This window comes from Charadrius vociferus, unplaced genomic scaffold, assembly GCF_000708025.1.
Source record: "Charadrius vociferus isolate BGI_N301 unplaced genomic scaffold, ASM70802v2 scaffold247, whole genome shotgun sequence".
NCBI lineage: Eukaryota > Metazoa > Chordata > Aves > Charadriiformes > Charadriidae > Charadrius > Charadrius vociferus.
Window position 1 is genome coordinate 564,243 of NW_009649188.1, and position 12,183 is coordinate 576,425.

At 41.1% G+C, this 12,183-nt stretch overlaps 1 protein-coding gene across 1 annotated transcript in view; it reads right to left on the bottom strand.

Annotated features, from left to right (window-relative positions):
• Positions 1 to 245: 245 nt before the first annotated feature.
• SMAP1 (small ArfGAP 1) overlaps positions 246 to 12,183 on the bottom strand; it is a 73,232-nt gene continuing 61,294 nt past the window's right edge. Inside the window, exons 8-11 of the mRNA XM_009888851.1 lie at positions 11,905 to 12,032; positions 4,664 to 4,832; positions 3,698 to 4,026; positions 246 to 1,233 (exon numbers count right to left, since the gene is read on the bottom strand). Coding sequence (XP_009887153.1) covers positions 1,099 to 1,233; positions 3,698 to 4,026; positions 4,664 to 4,832; positions 11,905 to 12,032 — 761 coding nt within the window. The 3' untranslated portion in view covers positions 246 to 1,098. The remainder of the gene's footprint in view (positions 1,234 to 3,697; positions 4,027 to 4,663; positions 4,833 to 11,904; positions 12,033 to 12,183) is intronic.

Genomic DNA, 12,183 nt, shown 5'->3' on the forward strand with positions numbered 1-12,183 from the left:
GTAAAAACAATTGAGAAACGTGGCTGCAATGGAGTATTTTCAAAATCAGCATTTCTGTATATATTTTTTGTATTTATCCAGCATAATGGTGTAATTATAAACTGATTTTAAATCACAAACTGTTGATCTAAGTATTTGCATAAATGGAGCCTCCAAACTGAACGTTTTCCTTCATTAAAAGTAGACTTCTTGAAGAAATAGTGGTCAAATAGGTCATACAGTAACGAAATAAAAACCCACAATCATTTATGGATTTATCCTTTTAATATAGGGAAATAACATTTTATCATTACGAGGCACCATAAAATGTAAACACAATCACTGTCATAAACCTGGATATCTCTGCAAGGAAAAATTTATCTGTTCACACTGAGTTACCTTGTATGCATATTGTGCCGCTAGTCCTCAGCAGTAATACTGTGCACGTGCCTCCTGAGCCAGATTGGGTACTTTATCGCAGGAAACTCGAATGGATCAAATGCTCATTTTTAAAAGAATAAACTATTGGTTTGTAGAACTACAGCAACATCCAGGTTTATCTTTCTTTCAATAACCATATTCCCTGTTATGCACACCATAAGAACATCACAGTGAAATGTATGATGAAACAAAATTCGTTTGATACACTAGAAAACATTGCTCAGTGATACATTTACATTCTATTTATATATGATTAAACATTTGTTCATACAGTACCTTCTACAGGGTTACTGGGTAATTTTGGGGGGGTCAGGGTTCATATTTTTGGATATTACTAACATGATAGCTACATCCCTTATATGCAAACATTTGATCTAGAATTTTGAGGGAAAAAAATTCAGTATGTGGTTAAGCAGCTTCTTAAATATATGGTCTATGAAATCATATGCATTGTATGAAAACGCTGCCAATGATATATAAATGTATTCTTGATTTGCTTTTCACTACATCAAATTTAAATCAATATAGACCACAACACGGTCAGTCAGTCATATTCTTAATCTGAACAGCTGGGGAGAAAGAAAAAGAATATGTACATGGAAGGAACAGCGAAAGTAAATGCATTTTTGAACAAGGAATGTTAGGTGGCTCTTCTGGGCGAGACTTCCATTGCAGCTTTCATTTCCAGAGTTGTGTGCTGAGAGTCTGACCAGAGGAGCTTCCAGTCCATCCTGCCGCTGTGCTGGGGGGCTGGCCGAAGCCCATCACGTTGCTGGAACTGCTGAGATTCATTCCAGCCATTTGCTGATTCATCTGTGGAGCAAACACACGAGCCTAATTAGCACTGGCGCTGAAAGACAGCGCACTACGAGCCAAAAAACAGCCAAGCAAACTAGCAACCCAGTTAAAGTTTCCCTAAAATTAGTATTTCTTCTAAATAAAAATACTGACTCAGTGTAAGTTTCTAAGCCTGTTTCAAGATAGCAGCTTTTCTGGAATCGGTTTCTGTTCAAGCAATGACCATTACAGGGCAGCTGACTGGCTGCAGCACTGGGCCTATGTGTCAAGTCTGTATAAAGACTCCACTAGTGAATTTACAGAGGGTGCGACAAAGGAGTGCGATGCCTCTCCGCTGAGAAGAGCTTGCTTTTAGGAAGTTTCAGAGCTAACCAACAGAATTGTTGCAGCTGCGAGAAAGAACCAGCAAAACAAGTAATACAGCCTTGTCTACGTTTGGAACTCTAGACGGTTTTTGTTCCAGCAGTATTTCCTTGGAGACTTCAAAATCTTGAATACACAAATTTTTATAGAAATTGTCCATTCTGGAGGCAATCAACAAAGAATGAGGCAGATTTATAGACTTGAGTATTACTTAAATCTAACTATTCTTGCTAAAGAATCTACTTAAGATACCATAATGTCTCATAATAATAATTCACATGAAATTAAAGACAATGTCTAGTTAAAGGTGGGAAAGAGGTCAAAATTCAGCACATTCACTTCAGGGATGGAACAAAAATATTTCCACTTGCTACAAATATTCCCAGTCACTGTAATTTTCAGTGCTTAAAGTAAAAAATTTCTTCAGGTTACTCTCCCATGCCTTCTAAAAAACGACCTCTTATTGAGAAGCCAGAAACCTCGCTGTACAGACAGAGCGAAGATATCCCCTCTCATGAGTTTGAGAGCAAAAGAGCATTTGGAGCAATTAATAATCAGAGCTGATGAACGGGGATGTTGGATAAACAACATTAGATTCAAGTTAGAGACAGCTTTAGGTAAAAATCAGAGTTCGTGTAAACATGAGTGAACCATAGCGGGTTGCAAAATGAAACTGAAACACTGACGAAAAAAAAAATTGTTAAATAAATTACTAACTAATATTTCAGGGTAAAATTTAGTACTGTGTGCTTTCACGTGTATCTGCAAAACCAACCCATCACTGACCATGGAAATTCAAAAAAGCTGATGAAAACATGCTTTGCCCAGTTGTTAACCTTTTTTGAAGCAGAATTCTTAGGCAGTAGACTATGTATGTATAAAGCGTGCTATCCTGCTAAGCAAAGCGAGCTCTGCCCCTTTCAACCAGAGCCAGAGATTAGATCACAGTTCCCCAAAGAACTGCGGAGTATGAGCATACCGGTAACGTGGGATGTGCCAGGAGTGCAGAAACACGCTAAGTGCTTGTCCTACAAGCCAACTGTTACTATATATTTAAGTGTTACTATATATTTGATAAGAAGCATGATTTTAATTTCAAAACTGATAAGGGGTTGTTTTAAAGTTAGCTACCTAAAAAAAGACTCTTTAACAGTAAATCCACAGATTATTTATTTTTGTTTGACATTTTGAAATTCTCACCTTTTAAAAGTTACTTTTCAAAGCAGAACGACAGCCTGTATTTTCAAATAGGGGCTGTTTTATCCATGTAAGAAACGCTGCTTACCTTCTTAAATGATCGCACTGCAGGACTGAGTAGAACAGCAAAAACTTAGATAATCAAATCTAAATAAGTCACTAAGGTTCGCTTCCTGAATTACTAGAGTAAGCAGCACGGAATTATTTATATTGTTCTTATAATGCAAAGAATAGCATGAAAATTGCTACTATCCATACTGAACTCCAAGGGAATCATTTAGGTTTGTTTCTCCCTCTCCGCCAATAACCTCTCAAATACCCAATCCAATTTCCAGAGTTTCACTGAATAACGTACAAGTATAACAAGTACTAAGTGTACACTAATACTTTTAGAGAACCTTTTAAACACGTTTAAGAAGTTTTAAAAAGTAGCCCAGAAATGCTACGGATAAATAACGGATTCACCTAATCAAATTATCTACAGTAGAATGGTAGAGTGCAAAGCACTGCACATTCCACTGAAATTCATCTCGAGGTCCGTAAATGGAAGTATTAATTGTTAATGGCTATCCTCAAGCAATTAAATTCTGCTTTTAGTTATAAGGCCGTGTTTACATGTCAGTATTTTGCAACCATGGCTAAGCTAGCTTTTTACCTGGTAGTTCAGATGTCGGGATGAGAGTAGCTACAGAAGCAGAGAACTGAGTCTGGTCTACCTTGGCAAAAGTTTACTCTCTGCGTATATATGAGATGTCTTTAATTATTGACCGATCTTTTTTCCATGTGCCTCTGAGCACTTCATAGTCCAGTGGTCTGTGACTTGGCTACACCGCACCTTTCCTCCTACAGCCAAACATTTTGCATCTGAAAAGCAGCATCTTTCCTAAAGCACTTCTGTCTGGGAACAGCAAGTCTTTACCTGAGAGAGGTTCCATTGAGCTTGTTGGTTTTGTTGCAATCCATACTTATTTTGTGGCGTCACCATCTGTCCCACCATTCCACCTTGAGGTCCGACGACATTTTGAGGAAGTCCCATCACACCAGTTTGTGTAGTACCAGTAAATCCATTGGGCATTCCCATTCCTACCATCACTCCTGTGCTCTGTCCCATGACTGGCACCGACTGTCCCATCATGTTTCCCATCATCCCGGTTGCTGCAGGCACAGGAACTCCCATGGCAGGAAAGCCTTGAAAATGCGTTGAGGGTTGTGTGGTAAATGGCATAGAAGATGACCCCATGAACATACCTGTACCACAGAAAGGAAGATTTCAGCAGAAGTATTTTGTGATTTTTCTGCCCCATCCCCGTAAGTCAGAAGCGCACCAAAATAATTTTAAAGGATAACTTTGGCTGTACGCCAGTGCTGTTAATTTATTGTCTGGTAGAAGTAAGAAATTGCTTAAAACCTCTCAAAGGAAAGGGACTCGCCACCAGAGCTTAGCTGCCAAAAAGAGTCTGGCAAATCCCTGTGGTGAACCAGAATCTTTTAATCGCTGTACTGGAGGCTCTTTATTTTCATACAAACATAGGTAAAATGAAGATCTGACAGCTCTGTACTCATCCTGGCAGCCTGCTGTTTGCACAGCGGACACTCACACCCCAAGTGATGAATTAGACAAGCCAAATCCACAAATCTTTCAGTAAATTGGATACTTGATAATTTGAACAGCTATAAATAAAGGAAAATCTCACAGTATTTTTTCCTTTAGCTTCTGTATTACATTTCAGTAATTTTCTCATTTTTTTAAATGGTAAAAATAAAAAAATCTTCATTTGAACATAGGTAGCAGGGCACCTGACCTTAGTTTTACACTCGTAGGAGATAACTGTTCTAGGTAAACCTTACAATAGGGCTGCACGGAAACCTTTACCAAATGATTTACCCGGAGCGCTTTGCTGCTGCATGGTTCCTGTGCCATACAGGGATAAGATGGAGTCTTTGGAGAGTTGTTTCTTTGCCGACTCTTCAGATTTTGTTGTTTGCTCGGTGAACAGATCGAGATCCCCAGATGCCGCAGACAAGGTGGCAGCTGCCGGTTTAGTGGAAGTGCTCTGGGAAATAAAGGTCAAGTCAGGCTACTGAACAAAACCGGCAAAAGATGGTACGTTAAATATTTACTGCACAGCCTCTCTCCTGAACCAAATAAACACATTTCATTGACAGAAATTAACTTTCAAGTAGATGAGGATTTAAAAAGATGTGGTATGACCAAAAGCAGAAAAGCAGCACCTACGATACAGAAAGAGGACCAGACCAGACGGTGGTTACAAAACAAGGAAAACTAAATCCCCGACCAGCTCCAGGGCATATACACACAGATTATTCATTCCTGTTGCTCCTACGTATTTCATCAGTGAGAAGCATAAATCATGAGCCGTGGTTAGATTATGAAAAATAATTAGGAAATCAATAAGGAGATTACAATTCACATCTCATTAATCCTCTCATAGGCAGAATAGATTAGAGAAGAGCTAAAACAAAAGATTACGTGCTTTGGAATATACTACTACCACTAAGATGAACAGTATTTTTTGGAGAAAAGGCAAAAGTAAAATTGCAGTTGATCTACTTAAAGTAATAAAATTTCTAAAATACATTGTTTATAATTGGCTTAGAGTTCTTTTAAGCACATTTAATTTATTGAGAAAGCATAATTATCTAAAACTTACTGTAGTCTAAGACTGAAAAACTAAAACACAGGCAGGCTGTCAGGCTTTTTACTGCTCTTGCACCAAACTGTTTTGTAAATAAATTACACCCAGGTATCCTTCAGTGCTGGTTTTTTGCAGCTCAGACACACGCAGTTCCATATGGGAGCTTGCTTAGCGAACTAACTAGGCAATACTCTGCACTCGTGTTACATTTCTTAAAATACCCAGTTCATCCTCTTACCAGTGGGAACTTTCAATGCAAATAAACTGTATACACATTGAAAAAGAGCCAGGATTACAACACATACTTAAATTATGGCCTCGTTTCAGTCCAGCTAAACGATCCCCAACTGCTTAGCATCCCCCCGCCTAATCCCACGGCACATGCGAGTTTCAGCTCTTTCCCACGCGGAAGGAAGACCCTCCTTGTGCTACCACCACGGACAGCCTGTGTCTGCAACCGGCTCTGTCCATTCACTGTCACCGCACGCCAAAGTTTATCAGACAGACGAGAAGCCGCCACAAAACACGCAGGTACGGTTACACACCTGTGTTCTTGCTTAAAGCAACAACCTCCAACCTTCTCTGGGTTCTGCTGACTGGGCCCTGTGAAGTCCACTATAGTCACACTGGGTTTGTACACACAAACATTCAATACACAGCTTCAGAAAACACATCTGACTTCTGAAGTGCTAAAAAGCTCTAGAATAAGGCAGCGCTATAAATTAGGGAAACAATAACTACAAAACAATTCTGGCACCAGCTAAACTGGCCAGAAACCCACAGGAGAAAGGAGCGCAGATTCCCATGGTTGATGGTAAAAAATCTCCAACACTGCTATGGAGAAGGAAGAGAAAAAGAAGAAGAAATGGGAACTCTCTGGCAACTGAAAACCTGCATTTATCCAACAGCTGATTTGGGCTGAGGTCACTGACCTTCGTAAGCAATGAAGGGTAAGGGGATGGCACTACAAAGGGAAAGTGGGCAGAAAGAGACCAGAAATTGTTCAACTCCTGTAAAACCTTCTTTCTGGCCAATGTGCACTTAAACTATCAATCTCCTTCTGTATATTAAAAAAAGCTACTACCTCTTGCTTATTACTGACAAAAATTTCTGATTGCAAAGCAAAACCAAAGGTTTTTTTAATAGGTAGTAGGAAGCCCTCTCCATTTGAGACAATTCTTTATCAATGTGGCATAACTGAAACGGCCTCAAATTATGCCAGGGGAGGGTTAGATTGGATATTAGGAAAAAATTCTTCACCAAAAGGGTGGTCGAGCATTGGAACAGGCTGCCCAGGGAAGTGGTGGAGTCACCATCCCTGCAGGTATTTAAAAGATGGGTAAACGTGCTGCTTAGGGACATAGTTTAGTGGTGGTTTTGGCAGTGCTAGGTTGATAGTTGGACTAGATGATCTTAAAGGTCCCTTCCAACCTAGACAATTCTATTCTAGTCTATGACCAGTCTTCAAAAATACCAGAGTTGGATTTAACAATACACTCAGGCAAACGCCCATCCTAAATAGCAGTATGTTTTACTGTGCATATACCCAGGAAGTGCCATTGTTGAATTTTTCCATATTGATGTGGTCCTCCTACCATGGCACCTGCCTAAGACAGCCTCTAGCCGAGGGCTGTGCCCAGCGGATGGGAGAAGTCCACATAAGCAGTGGAAGTGAGTCCACAGAGGCGGCTTCCTCCCTGCTGCTTGCACTGCAGTAAGGAAGGGGTTTGCTTTTCTCTAGCAGGCAGAAGAGCAGACATGTCTGGGTTTGTTGTTGTTGTTTTTAAATAAATAATAGCGTCAGAGAAACTGTTTTCATCTGGGATGAACCACAGTTTGGAGTGTCTCCAGATCTGTGAAATACTGTTACTATAGGTGCTTTAATGAAATAAGGCAAATCCCTGCACACATGCACAGAAGAGAAGGGAGAGCCAAAGACCTGGAGGTCTGGTAGCCTATTACGTTTATGTCACGAGATTAAATGTTCATTTAACGTCTCTTCATTTGTTTTGTTTATGGAAGATTCTGAGAGGAGCCAAAGCACTGAACAAACACTCCCTGAAGTGTTCATCAGCTAAATAAATGGAAGGTAATGCAAAATACATGGCAAGAAAACAGCAGGTGGCATTCAAGTGAAAGAAACCTCAACAACATTGGCATGATTTTCACATATCTAACATTCTCGTGTTCCCCAAGGCCTCTGGGAAAACACGCCTGGCACACACATAATAGTTTGCCTTTAAGAAAGGCTGCACGTAGTACGCTCAAACAGCCTCTGTACCAAAACTAAATGCTCAGCAGGTGGTGAGGGAACATAACGCTCAGCGGCTTCATGATGTTAGTGTAGCAGAATTTTTCAGTACTGGAAGTCATCTCCAATATGCTTCATATTTAAACATAATTCTTGTCATCCATAGCTTATGTATTACCTGTAAAAGGTAATACCTACCCAAAGGGAGTTTTCACTGCGAAATACTGGTCAGATGTGTCGGGACCACCAATATGGTAGGTGAATCCATCACTTCATGCTTGCCAGCTGACTATATGAACAGCACGTGGCTGACAAGAAGTTTAGATTAACGCATGAGACAAAAAAATAAGTATTTTCATTTTGGTTTTTAATTCCCTAAAGACTGCAAAACAGCAGGTAACGATTATGACATCCTCAATATTTTAAGGTGGTCTGACAGCTGTAGCACTCCAGATGGCTTTTGTCCATTGCCTGCGGTCCTGTCACTGGGCACCACTGGAAAGAGCCTGGCTCCGTCCTCTTTGCACCCTCTCATCAGGTATTTACCTCATTGATGAGATCCCCCTGAGCCTCCAGGCTGAACAGTCCCAGCTGTCTCAGCCTCTCCTCATAGGAGAGACGCTTCAGTCCCTTCATCGTCCTCGTGGCCCTTTGTTGGGCTCTCTCCAGTATGTCCATATCTCTTTTGTACTGGGGAGCCCAGAATGGGACACAGCACCCCAGAGATTGAGATGAGGCTGACTGGCCTGTAGTTCCCTAGGCCCTTCTGGTCATTCTTGAAGATAGGAGTGATGGCTGCTTTCCTCCAGTCCTCAGGCCCCTCTCCCAATCACCACAATCATTCAAAGATTATCAAGAGTGGCCTCATAAAGACATCATCCAGCTCCCTCCGCACCATCCTGTCAGGGCCATGATCTATGTCCAGTTTGCTTAAGTATTGCCTGACCTGATCCTCGTCCACCAAGGGTACGTCTTCCTTGCTCCAGTCTTTCCCCCTACTCTCTGGGGACCGCCATTCCTGAATGCTGGTCTTGCTAGTAAAGACTGAGGCAAATAAGGCATTTGTACTTCAGCCTTTCACATTTACATGCCCTGTTGGCACCAGGACCACTGCCCCTTTCAGCAATGGGCCCATATTTTCCCTACTCTTCCTTTTGTCACCAATGTACTTTTAAGTCCTTCTGTTGCCTTTGACGTCCCTCGCCAGCTTCCACTCCAGCTGGGCTTTGGCTTTCCTAATCCCATCCCTGCATGCTGGGACAGTGTCTCTGTATTCCCCGCAAGTTACCTCTCCCTCCTTCCACCTTCTTTATGCTTCCCTTTTGTGTTTGAGTTTGGCAGGAGCTCCTTGTTCATTCATGCAGGCCTCCGGGCATCTTTTGTCTGACTTCCTGCTCACTGGGATGGACTGTTCTTGATCTTGGAGGTAGTGATCCTGGAATATCAACCAGGTTTCTTGGGCCTCTCTTCCTTCCAGGGCCTTATCACACGGGACTCTTTCAAGCAGATCCCTGAAGAGGCCAAAGTCTGTTCTCCTGAAGTCCAGGGTTGTGATCTTGCTTTTTGCCCTGCTCCCTCCTCTCAGAATCCTCAACTCCACCACCTCATGGTCACTGCAACCAAGGCTGTTTTTGACCTTCACATCCCCATTGAGCCCTTTCTTGTTTGAGAGCATGAGGTCCAGCAGAGCACACCCTCCTTGTTGGCTCTTCTTATCACTTGTGTCAACAAGTTGTCATTGATGCTCTCCAGGAACCTCCTGGATTGCTTATGTCCTGCTGTGTTGTCCCTCCAGCAAATACTGTGGTAGCTGAAGTTCCCCATGAAGACCAGGGCCAGTGAGCTTGAGGCTGTTCCTCGCTGTCTGTTCTTCCTGGTCAGGCAGCCTATAGCAGACACCCAATACAATGTCACCCATACCTGTCTGCTCTTAAGTCATAGAATCATAGCACAGTTTAAGTTGGAAGGGACCTTGAAGATCATTGAGTTCCAACCCCCCTGCCATGGGCAGGGACACCTCCCACTAGATAGACCAGGTTGCTCAAACCCCATCCAGCCTGGCCTTGAACACTTCCAACTTCCCTGGGCAACCTGTTCCAGTGTCTCACCATCCTCATAGTGAAAAATTTCTTCCTCAAATCTATTCTAAATCTCCCCTCTTCCAGTTTGAAGCCATTACCCCTTGTCCCATCACTACATGCCCTTGTAAAAAGTCCCTCTCCAGCTTTCTTGTAGGTGCCCTTCAGATACTGGAAAGCTGCTATAAGGTCTCCCTTTGTTCAACTGAACATAGCTTTGTTCAGTTCCTATATAATGTTTGGCAACAAAAAACTTTGTTCTAATAGGTATAATTTAGCTATGCTCATTTCATATGAAAAAGCATCACTTAACACATGAAGTCTTTTTTTCCTTTTTTCTGTGCATGAATACTGCATAATGGGTAGATTTATAGCATATGCCTTTTATTGAGCTTTACAGCAGGAGCTGGTTAAGTTAACTCTTCTTTAACCCCCTTGAGTTTGCTAATAGGCAGAATTCTAGAAAAAGTAACTCATTCACATATTGCTCTTTACCAGTCCTTTACAAATTCATCAGTTTTTATTAGCATCCAGCTGTACAAAATAGTAGGAAAAAATATTCTAAGTGGTTTTGAAAACTGTAATAAAGACACATATCTGAAAGCAGAGTAAAAGCTCAGGCAATCCTGAATGCTCAAGTCACATCTGAAAAAGGAAAAACAAATGCTTTTGTTTTCATTTGAAAGTCATGTCTTGGCTATGTCAACCATCATAAATCCTAAGGCTTGCAGATATCACGCTGTTTCAGTCTCATAATAAAACATTCAAACAGACATTTCTGTGCTCCACAGTGCCATAAAAACATATGCATTTAGTACTATATGCTGCCTTTCAGGTTAAGCTGGAAAACAAAAGTGATCCTGTGAAAAATCAAGTCATACATCACTTCTACAAATCAGTTTGAGGAGCACCATTAAATTCCCTTCTCTTTCAACATTCACAAATCCCACTGTGGTATCTCAGAAACACTTACTATGCAGAACATCATGGTAAATATCTCCGAGCGAGAAAGCAAGCCACACTATTCCACATTTGATCCCTTCTTCTCCTTTAATGTTTTAATTCAATGCATTCTCTTAATAGATACTGAAATAAGTGCTACTCATCCCAAGTTAAGAATTGGCCGCAGATTTCTTCTCTAAGTTTCCCAACCCCAAATGTAGTGACTGAAAGTTAGGGTTATTCAACTTGACTGAGTTCTAGTTTATGCCCACTTTCCCATTTGCAGTCTCACATGAAATAGTTACACCGCTTTTTTCTTGAAGAAATTAAACAGACCAAGTCTCTCATCATGAAGCACCATTTGCAGTTTCCAATATTCTCCTGACTCTTCTCCAAATCCCATACAACTTTTATCCATATCACAAGCTGAAACATCTTGCAAAATGCTAATACCACCCCCAAATGAGAGGCAGCCCTCAACTGCTGCCCAGCATCAGTTCCCAGACCAGACACCACCATCCTGAAACGCAAGGCCTGCAGGGTCTTTTTAATCCTAAAGCAAAACAAAATACTCTTTTTCCCAGTTTACCGTGGAACCCATGTAATCAGCATTGGAAGCCTATTTTCTGCTGCCTACCTATCTCTCAACTGGTTATATTAAATTTGCTTTGAGAAAGAATTAAGAATGGAAGACAACCAAGAATTAAATCTTGCAAGATGCCACAAGGACCATGTATTTGATGAAAGTTCTGTTTGCTGCTCCTGATTATGGCACTCAGAAAAAAGCAAACTATCAGCATCACAAAGCAATAAGAGGTCCTTAAAAAGTATGACTTAAAGCCCAATAACCTGAGAATATCAAGTAAAAATGTATTCAGCAATACCTATTAAAAAAGAACAAGAAAAAAGAATATAAATTAGAAGAGAACATGGCTACCATCACCAGCGTAAGACAGAATTCCAATTTAGCTGGATAACCAGGGGGAAGCAGAAGGGAAGACCACACTACCTCCTAACTTTATATCCAAGCAGCACAGAAGCCTGAAGAGGTGAGAAAAATATATCCACTACAGCTAAAGAGTCTCCAGCCATGAGTGTTGAGACATCTGCGTTCCTTCTGTGTGAATGAACAATTCACACAACAAATATGCACGTGCACGCATGTATTTCCGCACACATATAACTAAATAAATTTTACCTGAGCAGGAGGTACAGCAGCTGCTGGTAAAGGATTAGAAATCATTGGACCAAAGATATCCAGGTCATCATTCAGCACTGCGACAGCAGCAGTGCCTCCATTTGTAACAGATGCTTCAACTGGACCATCTTAAAAAGACAACAGAACCACATTTAAAGTGAAAATTGTTAATATTTTAACAGCATGAGAATAATTACAGCTGCCTATTCCCTCCTACCCTGCCCCCATCAAAGATGCATTCCATTTCAGAGATATTTTTCAGACTGTGATATTGTTCAG